Source organism: Vespa mandarinia, chromosome 13 (assembly GCF_050613455.1).
Source record: "Vespa mandarinia isolate Hongniang chromosome 13, ASM5061345v1, whole genome shotgun sequence".
NCBI lineage: Eukaryota > Metazoa > Arthropoda > Insecta > Hymenoptera > Vespidae > Vespa > Vespa mandarinia.
The window spans coordinates 2,867,501-2,879,621 of record NC_140822.1 but is presented as its reverse complement, the minus strand read 5'-3'; the positions used below and the strand labels follow the sequence as shown (position 1 = coordinate 2,879,621).

The 12,121-nt window shown below is 30.5% G+C and overlaps 1 protein-coding gene across 8 annotated transcripts in view; it reads left to right on the top strand.

The window, feature by feature from the left end:
* The window catches only part of Tusp (WD40 superfamily protein Tusp), a 32,483-nt gene that overhangs the window by 5,577 nt on the left and 14,785 nt on the right, over positions 1 to 12,121 (top strand). For all 8 annotated transcript variants that reach the window (XR_014982867.1, XR_014982866.1, XM_035872399.2 and 5 more), the window contains one exon: positions 6,075 to 6,242. Coding sequence is in view for 6 of the 8 variants with exons in the window: in XM_035872399.2 (XP_035728292.1) it covers positions 6,075 to 6,242 (168 nt within the window). In the remaining 2 variants the exon portion in view is untranslated. The remainder of the gene's footprint in view (positions 1 to 6,074; positions 6,243 to 12,121) is intronic.

Genomic DNA, 12,121 nt, shown 5'->3' with positions numbered 1-12,121 from the left:
TTCTTCCTTTCTCTTTATTCGATCGCACGTATAAAAGAATGTGTGGTAAAAGGTATAGGTATTAACCCCTAATATTATCTTCAAAGAGAATAGAGAGACAAAGAAAGAGATAAAGAGAGAGAGAGAAAGAGAGAGAGAGAGAGAGAGAGAGAGAGAGATCGACGACACATCGAGTATACTGAAAGTCTGAGCCCACGTAAAGGGCTTACAAAGGGACCGCGAGCGCGTCTAAAGGCAATGACGTTCAATTAATCTCAGTCTCTCGCTTTCAGTGTTGCAATCTCTCGCAAGTTTTTGGCCACGCTCGTGTTCCCATTCACAAGAGTTTTTGCACTTAAGCACGTGACACACATGTAGATATATTTAGATACACTAACGATATACACACATATAAAATATCGTTCGTATATATAATACATATAAAATATCGTTTGGGTATCATTCGATCGATTATATATTTATACATTATTATTACGATAGATAATCATTAAATTAAATTATTTCAAACACGATGATATTATTATGATCGAACTTATGGTTGAAATATATCGTTCGATTAAAATACCAATTGACGTATATCGAGATGTTAATTCGTGAAAGTAAAGAGGATAACGTGGATTGTTATAGCTTTTAAATTATCGTCATTAAGTTCGTTTCTTTTTTATTTTTGTTTTGTTTTGTTTTGTCTTGTTTTTTCTTTTCTTATAAAATGCGAAACGTTGGTCTTAATTTTAATTTGTAAATTTTAAAAAGTTGGTTTTATTTCGTACGAATAAAAAATTATTTTCATGTATTTCAATCGAGAAGCCGTTTATTACGAGAAACGATTAAAATTCTCAATCATTCTTGAAATTAATTGAAACGATAAGGAGGATCGATTATTTTCGTCAAGGAAGAAAAATAACGATCGATTTTTCGTGATATTGATCATTTTGATAGTTCTACGTTAAATTTGTAGCTTCCATTGAGAAACTTTTATTAGACGAATCCATAAATTTTATGAATACGTCTTCACGTATGAAGCCATTAAAGAGTTGACCCTTTAAAAATGACGTTAATGATTTAACATTGGAACTAAGTTAGAATGTTTCCAAGCCGATTATTTTCATATGAATAGAAAATAAATTTATCATGGAAATGTAGAAAAAAAATATATATATATATTTTCTTTTTTATACTACCAATGATATAGATAAACGAGCGAATTTTTCGTTCTGTATAGAAAATAAATTTTATTTTTACCCTTGTATATATGTACATATATATATATATGCGTCTTTTTGTTTTTTCTTTTCGTTTGATTTTTTTTGTTTTTGAATATTCATAGTGACATGAATATTCAATGAAACGTTTGCCTTCACATCGTGAATATTCAATCGACCGATTTGTAAAAACAAATTTACTAATCATATCATAGTTATGAAATTACTATCTATATATTATAAATTTGAAAAGAAAATCTTAAGAGAATTTATTCTCTTATTTTAACGTATGATTTAGAAGTCGATTATAATTCTCAAAGTCGACATATTTATTCAAAATAAATATGAATAATTTTTCGACATATTTATTCAAAATAAAATCCGAGTTTTATTTACAATTCGAATGATTTGTCAAAACGTTATAAACGTAGTATTTATTCGTAGTTACCCTTACGATAATATTTAAAGGAAACCAGTAACGTTCGGTTTTCTTCGTTTGAATTAAAAAAAAGAAAAAAGAAAAAAAAAACAAAGAAAAAAAAGAGAAAAAGTAGAAAAAAGAAAAAAAAAAAGAAGAACAACAAGAAGAAGAAGATGAAGCAAGGACGTCCGCTTCGACGGTGGTAGATCAATTGTAGGTTTATGTTGGGTTTTATAAAAATCCTTGTTTTGTTCTATGGAAAAGTTCTTGACAGAGGGACATAGGAGAAAAAACGTGGGGTTGCTTTGTAAATGGAAAAACTTGTTCCTTTCAACGTCGAAAGAAAAATGAAATAAGGAATGAAACGACTAAAGAGCATAAGAGAAAGAGAGAAGATAAGGATATTAGTGCAGAAAAATATAGGGGAAAAAAAAAAGGAAAAAAAAAGGAAAAAAAAAGAAAAAGAAAGAAAGAAAGAAAGAAAGAAAGAAAATAAAAAAATAATTTTGTGTCTTCGTTGAAATAAATAATAAAAATGAAGAAGATCAAAAATAAAAAAGAAGTAGTAAATATATAAATACATATATACATACATATATATATATATATATATATATATATATATATATATATATATATATATATATATATACTGGCTTGTATACTGAGAAATATTTTTTTCATATTTTCCATATTTTTTATTAATATGAGAAACAAGATAAAGTGGAAAAAGATGAGAACTAGGAGAAGTGGGAATAAGAAATTTGACAAGTAATATTAAAAAAAGGATAATGTTATATCATTCGAATTATACACTCGCATGGTGAATCATGCTTAAATCGATAATGTCATTATCGAAACCCGTTTTGCTCGTGATGCCAGAGCTATTGTTCTCGTTTAAATCGAATAGTACCACTTAAAAGAAGCACCTGCCTCTTGACGAGAAAACGTCGTATCGCAAGCATATGCTCGTCAAGTTTTTTCATCTCCCTTATTTCGAGTATATTGTTTTTGTCAAAATGATTAACAAGTATCGTTTCACCATTCAAATATTTTTCATGTATTTCTTTTTGTTTCGATTATTTTATTTCTTTTTTTTTTGTGTTTTTTTATTTCTTTTTTTTTCCATTCTCCTTTACTATTTCTTAAAGTGAACATTAATCATTGAAACTTTAATAACAAAAAGTTTTCTTCTTTATTCAATTGGAATTAATAGATAAAATAAAATGGAAGAGAGAGAAAGATGGAAAGAAGAGCGTTTAAAAAATTTTTTTCTCTTAGTAATCGTTCTTATTACGAGTTACACGAGACTAAATGATAATTAAATAGGAAAATTTAATTAAACGCATTCACTTTCGTATGTATATATGGATATAGGTATTATATCTACAAAATTAAAAGAGATAATAGCTCGTAAAGACTGTGCTCGTAAATTACAAAAAAAAAAAAAAAAAAAAAAAAAAGAAAAAAAAGAAAAAAAAAAAGGAAAAGAAAAAGACGAAATTATTCACAAAACGATTTAGAAATATTTATAGGTCTGAATAGGATTTTAATCGAATTAAATGTTTCCATTCGAACTTTGAATGTACTTGAATTGGTTTCTATTGTAAGTTACTCTTCAGCAACCCCGAGAGACAGTCAGATAGAGAGAGTGAAAGAGAGAGAGAGAGAATGAGAGAGAGATAGATAGAGAGAGAGAGGAAATGATAGAGAAAAGGATCACCTCCTTGGGTACTCACTTTATGAAACATTCTGAAACATTTATTTCGTCGTTCTCGCATCTTCTTACAGTTAAATCTACCGATTCCTAAGCACGTTGCATTGGTAATTCTATGGGTGATGTTTAGACACGCAAGTTTGCATGGTAGGAGGTGCTTGCCTTCGAAAATTAGAAAGCTTTGCTTTTAACGATCCGACCCGTGCCGTCTTGCGAGAAACTCCAAAGTCTTCCTATCAACGTTCCTTTTCCACAAGTTCCTTATGGATAATCCTTCATAAGCTCACGCTATCCTTAAAATCTACGTCACCAACTTCTATTACTTTGCTAACGTAAAACGCAATATTTTGCGTGCAAGCGAAAATTTTTAATGAGGCAACTTGAACAACGGCAACTCTTTTGCGTTAATATTTTCACCTAACAAAAGTTGAATAAGAAAATTATATTGTAACTACGACGAACTTTTGACGACGACGACGACGACGACGACGACGACGACGACGACGACGACGACGTTCCCTTCGGAGAATTTTTCTCAAAGATTTTTCAAACGAATTTATAATATCATTCATTAACTACACCACTGATACACGAGAGATTTCAGAATATTCATTTTTCTTTTGTCTTCTTTTACGTTTTATTTTTCTTTCTCGTTCCTTTTGCTCTTCTTTTCTTTTTTTCTTTTTTTTTTTTTTTAATCTTTTTTCTGGCTTTTTTTTTCGTTCTTTTCTTTTCTTTTTATTTTTTTTTCTTTCTTTTTTTCTTTTTTTTTTTTTTTTTTTGACTGATATGCAAACGAACCCCCGACCGGCATTAAAACCGTATCGTTGAATAATTTAAAAGGAAAATTCCTTCCTCGCTCGATAATAACATTGAGGGTAGAAAAAGACAGAGAAACAAAGACAGGGACAAGAGACAGAAAGAGAGAAAGAGAGAGAGAGAGAGAGAGAGAGAGAGAGAAGGAGGGAGAGGGAGGGAGAAGAATGAAAATAAACTCTTTCAGAGGAGACACGATTTATCGAACAATTTTTAGGAACAAGAAGAACGAAAAGATCGACTTGGAAAATTTCGCTTCTCCGCGGCGATTTCTTTGGACGAGTCAAACGCATCCATTGTTCTACTGGTTAAGTCATACCAAAGCCTTTGTTCTTCGAGTTTACTACTTAGCGCATGAGAGAAAGCTCTCTCTCTCTCTCTCTCTCTCTCTCTCTCTCTCTCTCTCTCTCTCTCTCTCTCTCTGGCTCTTTTCACTTAAGGGTAATTTACGAGGGCGATTTTAGGTACTCGAGTATCGTTCTAAGAACAGGGTACAATTTTTTCACTTCGACGAAGAATCTGTTTTATTCAATTAAGAACAAAAAAAAAAAAAAGAAAAAAAAAGAAAAAAGAAAAAAAGAGAAGAAGAAATGGGGAAAAAAAAGAAATAGAAAAAACATATTACTCTCATAATTTTTGTTTTCTCTTTTTCTATCTTTTTTTTTCTTTCTTTTAGACGACTATTCTCCTAAACAAATTTTTTTTCTTTCGTGCAAAATCTCATTTCAATTCGGACGGAAATGAAAAGAGATCTTTATTTTCTTTTTTTTTCTTTTTTTCTTTTTTTTTTTTTGCGAAATGTAATTGGCCAATTACATACGTATGTAGAAGAGAGAATGGTTGCTTCCTTCAATTAAATTTCTTGGACGAAACGCCTACTAAATGTTCACCTCCTCTCTCTCTCTCTCTCTCTCTCTCTCTCTCTCTCTCTCTCTCTCTCATTTTGTTGCAATACGAACCTCCGCTCGGCTTCATTTCCGTCGAGAATTTCATCTTTCTCCTTGGCAACGGACTAGCACCCTAACTTCACCATCGCCGTGAGCGAATGCGTCGGGCTTCTCGTAATCGAATATTCTTCAAACAGCAGTCGTGACCCAGACGATTTTCGTTCAGTCTCTCTTTCTATCCATCTATCTATCTATCTAACCATCTCTCTCTCTCTCTCTCTCTCTTTTTCTAAACCATTAAAGAGATATCGAATAACTTCTTTGATACTCCCTCTTTGATACTCTTTCTCAATGATTTTCACTTATTACTCCTTTTTTCTTTTCTTCTTCGTTTTTTTCTTCTTGAAAAATACAAACAAGCTATTAATGTCGTTTCTTAGGAGATAGAACGACGAGGGGAGGTAAAAGACAAAAGAAAAAAAAAAAAAAAAAGGAAAAAAAAAAAAAGAAAAAAGAAATTCGTTCTCTACTCGATCAGACTTAATTCCGTCTCGTTGATTGTTCGTTTACAATGGACGACACATTGATGATCGTTCGGTGTATTGAAATGTTTCATAGAGATAGAAATGATTTCGATCGTTTCTAAAAGGAGACGGAATAGTAATTGGTTGAAAGGATCGAACATTTCCTGTATTTCTAATTACTATTTGATACGTCTATTAATTAACGAACATTAGTCTTACACTACTATATGCTACAATAATAATCTCATTATAGTAAGAAAATCATTTATATCGTATATAGAAATTTAACAATAACAATAAGAATGTACAATTTTATATTTTATATTTTCGTTTAATCCATGACTTCCTTCTTTTCATTTTATTTCATTTTTCTACTTTTCTTTTTCATCTTCTTTAATTAATAAGAATTAATTGGCGAAATGTGTGGTTTATGAAGTTTTTTTTCTTTTTTTTTTTCTCTTTTTTTTTTCTTTTTTTTTTCTTTCTTTCTTTCTTTCTTTTTTGCAGGACGAAGGATGGAAGCTCGATCGTACAAATTACTATCAGGAGGGTTGGTTAGCTACCGGGAATGCTCGTGGTCTAGTCGGAGTGACATTTACCACTTCACACTGTCGTACCAGAGCAGCGGAACTTCCTTTACGAGCAAACTACAACCTCCGTGGTCATCGTAGCGAAGTGAGTTTGATTTTCACAAAAATTCAAAATTAAACTCGATCGAATATTCTTGAGTAATGAACGAGTAATTCGATATTTTCATATATTAAGAAATTTTGATTTTATACAAATTTTATACGTATTTTCGTTTCCATTCGATATTAATGAATATGAATTTGACGTTTCACGCGTTCGTTAATGTGCATTATTAAAAAATAACATTTTCGTTTTATTCGAAAAAAAAAGTTTTGCATCTTTTTATATTTAAATTATTACAAATAATGCGCTATATAACTTTTACGTTATATAATATAATTTTTTGTTATGGGTACGATAGAAAAAAAAAAAAAAAAAAAAAAAGAAAAAAGAAAATTTAAGTTATAAAGGATTAACAATTGAATTGAATTATTTCCTTTTTATCTAGAATATTCTTTTATTTTGATCCATTCACACGAATAGGAGACGAGTGAGATTTTTTTTTCTTTTTTTATTTTTTATTTATTTTTTATTTTTTTTTTTTTTTTCTATCGACGTTCGAGTCATATTTTTCTCTATATCAGTTCTCTTTTTATAAGTTTTTTTTTTTTTGAATGCTAAATTAGCGAACTCGTTGAAAAATTAGAAGAGAAAAGGAAAAAAAGAAACAAAAAAAAAAGAAAAAGAAAAAAAAAGGAAAAGAAAAACAAAAACATAAAAAGAAAAATAGCGAACGATTCAAAATCGATTCCGATGCTCGTGAATCTCTCGTATTATCGAAAACTACGTCCGACCAGTACTGTAGTTGAATTAAATCAGTACTGTAGTTGAATTCTTCATGGAAATAAAAAGAAAGAAAAAAAAAAAAGAGAGATTCGGGTACTAAAAGCACAATGAAAAAATATCGCGAAACTTTCAGAATCATGAGTTTCTATCTCCTTTATTTCATTCCATTCTTTTGTCTTCATTTTCTTTTTTCTTTTTTTTTTCTTTCTCTTCTTTCAATTTCAGTTATTGCCTACCAACGTAGAAACGACGAATAACAATGCTATTTACTCGTGAGATTATACGAAAAATATGACATTATCATATATTCCACCAAGTGTGAATATAAACTGATGTATTTCGAGTATAACGCTATTACATTCGTTTGGTAGATCCTTTAAGATTATTTAAATGAATACGATTTAATATTGAATTAATTTCAAGTATATATATATATATAATATATAGAATCATGAATAATCATATATGTATATATATATGTTCATGAATATTCGTAGAAGAAAATTAGGTCTTGAAATTTATTCGATAATATATATCTATATATCTTAGCTATTTTTTAAAAATCAAATAAATTTTTGCAACGAAGAGAGAGAGAGAGAGAGAGAGAGAGAAATCTCTATCTTTTTCTATCTTATTATATCGGAATCGTTTCGTGTAAATGTAAATGGTGCAGAATTAACAGGAGAATGATATTAAAGAAACGAACTTTTCTTCCAGTTCGTAAAGCAACAGACATTGTCAACGTAAATTGAGTGTAAATCATGATTTGAACGTTCGATTAAACATTCTGAAATCTCATTTTTCCCGGAATACACGTGGTTATCTATATACCATATACATATATATATATATATATATACATATATATATTACATATACGTATCTTATACGATGGAGGGTTGAACGAACTCGATAAAATAGTTATGCGAAAGCTCATCGTCCTATCAGTTTCATACCACTCGTGTAGTTTTCTTCTAAATGTTCGATCAAGAAAGAAATCGAATATTTGGGAATGGTTGATAAGATACGAACCTATTCGATCATTTTTTTTCCTTTCCCCCTACCCCCCTTCCCCCAAAACGTGAAATAACAAAATTATCTGTAATAGTCAGAAAATTCTAGATTAGGTCAGATTTTGTATAAATCATTCGTTTCGATTTCAATTTAATCGACGAAAATAAAACGAGGAAAAAGAGAAAAAAAGAACAAAGAAAAAGCAAAGAGAAGAACAAGAAGAAAGAAGACAGCAAATAAATCGATTGCATTAAAGAGGAAAAAGAAAAAAAAAAAAAAAGAAAAAAGAAACGTTCGCGTTTTGTCGAAATAATAATATTTCTCTATGCTTCACAATAATACGAAGGGATATTTAAATGATCATATTTAAAAGAATCATCCTGCATATAAAATATAATTGAAAATCAATTTTTAAAGATAACAATTTCTAATCAATTAAATAGCAACCCATTTTTCAAATAATTTTATTCGTGCATATTTAACAAGTCATAAACATTGGCTTAATGATTTGTTCGAAATGTTGATTGATTAAAAGTGAGTAACCTTTAATCGATATTATAACGTGATAAAAGAGAGAGAGAGAGAAAGAGAGAGAAAAAAAAAAGAGAGAGAGAGAGAGAGAGAGAGAGAAAGACGGTTGAGATATGAAGAGTGAAAAAGAATAGAAAAAAAAAAGGAGAAAAAAGAAAAAGAAGAGATAGAAGCATCTAAGTCTGCTTATAGTGCGACGACTTCTTCGGTATTAATAACAGCAGCTTAAAATCTCCGAGCTTCGAGGGATATATTTTCTCGTCTTCGTCTCTCGCGCGTTATTACTCCACATTTCATGCCATCCATCCCTCTCTTCTGTCTCTTTCTTCTCGCGTTATACGTACCAGCACCCAATGCCACCCTTTTTTTTTCTCTCCTTTCTTTTTCTATGCGTTCTCGTTCATAGTACATATATATACATATGCATATATATATATATATATATGTGTGTGTGTGTGTATGTGTGTAGGTATGTTGGAGTCTGACAGAGATAGAAATATATGGCGAAAGAGGGTGAAAGAGAAAAAAAAAGAGAGGGAGAGAAAGAGAGAGAGAGAGAGAGATAGTAAAAAAGCTCGTTCACCTTACGCTCCCTCACCGCAACCTGGCTCTCTTCTGTTCACGAGCCTGACACCCCCATTTTAAAGGTTCGAGAGGGCTGTGCTGTAAATAAGAGCCTTCGTAAGCTCACATATTGTGACGAAACAAACGAGGCGTCTGCCCTCATCTCACGATGCAAGTCCCTCCAAGAGCATTGCGTTGTTTTCGTGCAAGAACTGTCAGTAATTTTGACTCCTTCAACGATGAACTACCAGCATCGTGTTAATGAGAGCAGAAGCTAGAGAGAGAGAGAGAGAGAGAGAGAGAGAGAGAGAGAGAGAGAGAGAGAGAGAAGAAAGGAAGGGGATACACACAAAAAGAGAAAGAGAAAGAGAGAGAGAGAGAGAAAGAGAAAGAGAGAGAGAAAAGAAAAGTCAGAGTATCATCATTTGGTATTGTAAATCGATTAAATTCAATCAATTCGATTTATTTTAAATTTTTATGATAATAATTGTTTTATTTCCTTTTTTTTTTTAATTTTTCATTTCTTACTTAAGATTTACTCTTTCTTTTCGTACTTCTAATTTTCTTCTTTTATTCGTATATAAATTTGTGTAAGATTTGTTTTAATAAATAATTTCCGAAGTTTTTCACAGATTCGTCTCTTTTTTCATTTCCTTCTTTATTTATTTATTTATTTATTTATTTATTTATTTATTTATTTATTTATTTATTTATTTATTTATTTATTTATTTATTTATTTATTTATTTATTTATTATCTTTCGATCGTTCTCCCTTTTACTTTCTTTCATTTTTGTTACATTCGTGGGTAAATAAACAAATAACAAGTTTTTAGGACTAAAAGATTTGATATTTTGATTTTAAATGTTATTCTTATCACTTATGATGATCTTATTTTTTTTAATAAGATGTGGAAGAGAGAGAGAGAGAGAGAGAGAGAAAGAGGGAGAGAAAGGAAGAGAGGGAGAGAGAAAGTAAAAAAAACATGCTTTTGCGTTCACATCGGTCTGTATTTCAGAGAGTTTAAGGGTAGCCGACGTGGTATCGATCTGGCACGCAGTGCTGTTTTAAGACAGTGACTCTCAACTCTTATCTTCGAGAACGTCACTCGTTCGTTCGTGCTAAAGCACCTTTCAACCCTTCTTCTACTTTCTTTTTTCCTTTCCCCCTTTCACACCAATGCATCTTCGAGGTATCACTTTTCTCTTTAGAAATCACTTCACTCGTGAAATTTCGTTGATCCAGCGAAACGTAAGTGATACTTCGTTCTAAAGTTCCCTTAATTATAGATATAGAAAGTTTTCAAGAAATTTCAATGTTAGATAATTATATAGATATTTTGTTGATTTTGAAGAAATAAAAAGGATTTTTTATTTCTTCGAAAACAAAAAGGAAAATTGTATTCAAGGGAGAATAATAATTTAACTATGGAATAATTCGATTATCGTTCGACCTAAATCTTGTTTATAAAAAGAAAAAAAAAAAAAAAAAAGAAAACCAGAAAAACAGAAAAAGTCACTAAAATAGCTAAATAGGCAACACGTGCTTGATAAAGAAAGAAATTTTTTTTCTCTTTATATATATATATATATATTGTTTGTTTTTTTTTTTCTATTTTTTTTTTTTTTTTTTTTTTTTTTACGAAAGCATCAAAGCAACGAGACGTTATCGGTTCAATCAATGGGTTGGCACACAGCACCGATTTAAAAGCACTGCCAATTATCAAAGTTCTCGATCGAACGTCACCGATTCCCATAGAACGGTACGTTGAACTTACGTTTAACAAATTCGAAGCTTTAGTGCACATCGAACGTACGATTTTATTTATCAAGATCCATTTTACTCCTTATTTATTCACGAAAATCGCTCGTTAAAATTTTACTGTCCATTTATCAAAATTAAATCGAGTTATATGTATGTTCACTAGGATAAAAATCGTAAAGGAAGAGAAAAATGAACGCAAAACAAAGAGATAGAGAGAGAGAGAGAGAGAGAGAGAGAGAGAGAGAGAAGAAAACAAAAAGGAGAAAAGAAAAAAGGAAGAAAGAAACAAAAGGAAAAAATAGAAAAAAGCTTTTCGAATTTTTCTTCCTCAAAAATATATTCGATAATAATTGTTATAATTGAATTTAAATCTTGACGTTTATAATGAAATAAAACTGTAAGCTTTCAGTAAAGATATTTGGAAGAGCTGGCGACAGACTGGGCGTGTCGATTATCGACCACAAACTCCTCTCCTCATTCGAAAAATAAATGTTTGCTACGAAACAAGAAATGGATGTAACGCGATCAGACGATCAAATAAAAGGGAGAGGAAAGAGGGATAGGAGAATAACGGATTGGTCCGTTTTTATCCTTGGGACATTAAATGAGCCATATACCGAGATAGAATATGAAAATCGACATTATTCTTCTACATACCTTTTACATTTCAACGAGCTTGACCAAATGGTTAGGTACTTTTACTTATTTAGGTATAATGTCGTATCTTCAGTTATTCCTATTCTAGGCCGTACCAACTGTATGCTTCGTAAGAACGAATCGATAATCGCCGGTATAACACCAACTCGTCGTGCTCGTTTCCATTACGAGACGATTTCCAATTTTCATTTGTGTTTCGTTTCAAGAAAAAAAAAAAAAAAAGAAATGGTTTTTTTCTTTTCTTCTCTTTTCTTTTCTTTTATCTTTTCATTTTTCATTTTTCTTTTTTTTTTCTTTTTTTTTTCATTCTTCGTCGTTCGTTTATCATAATCGTTATGTAATTATTATTCTCATTATTGGATTAAGTATATTTCTGTCACAAGCTTTCAACGACGTAATTATTCTTTTATATTTTTCTTTTTTCTCGATCCAATCAAGAATAAAAATGAGAATGACAGAGACACATACACACACACACACAGAGAGAGAAAGAGAGAGAGAGAGAGAGAGAGAGAGAGAAAATTTAAACAAAAAAGTAATAATAAATATACGAAGCTTAAGTAAAAATGAAATTCTAAATGGGTTTTCGTGTCGATTTGAATGAAGCTT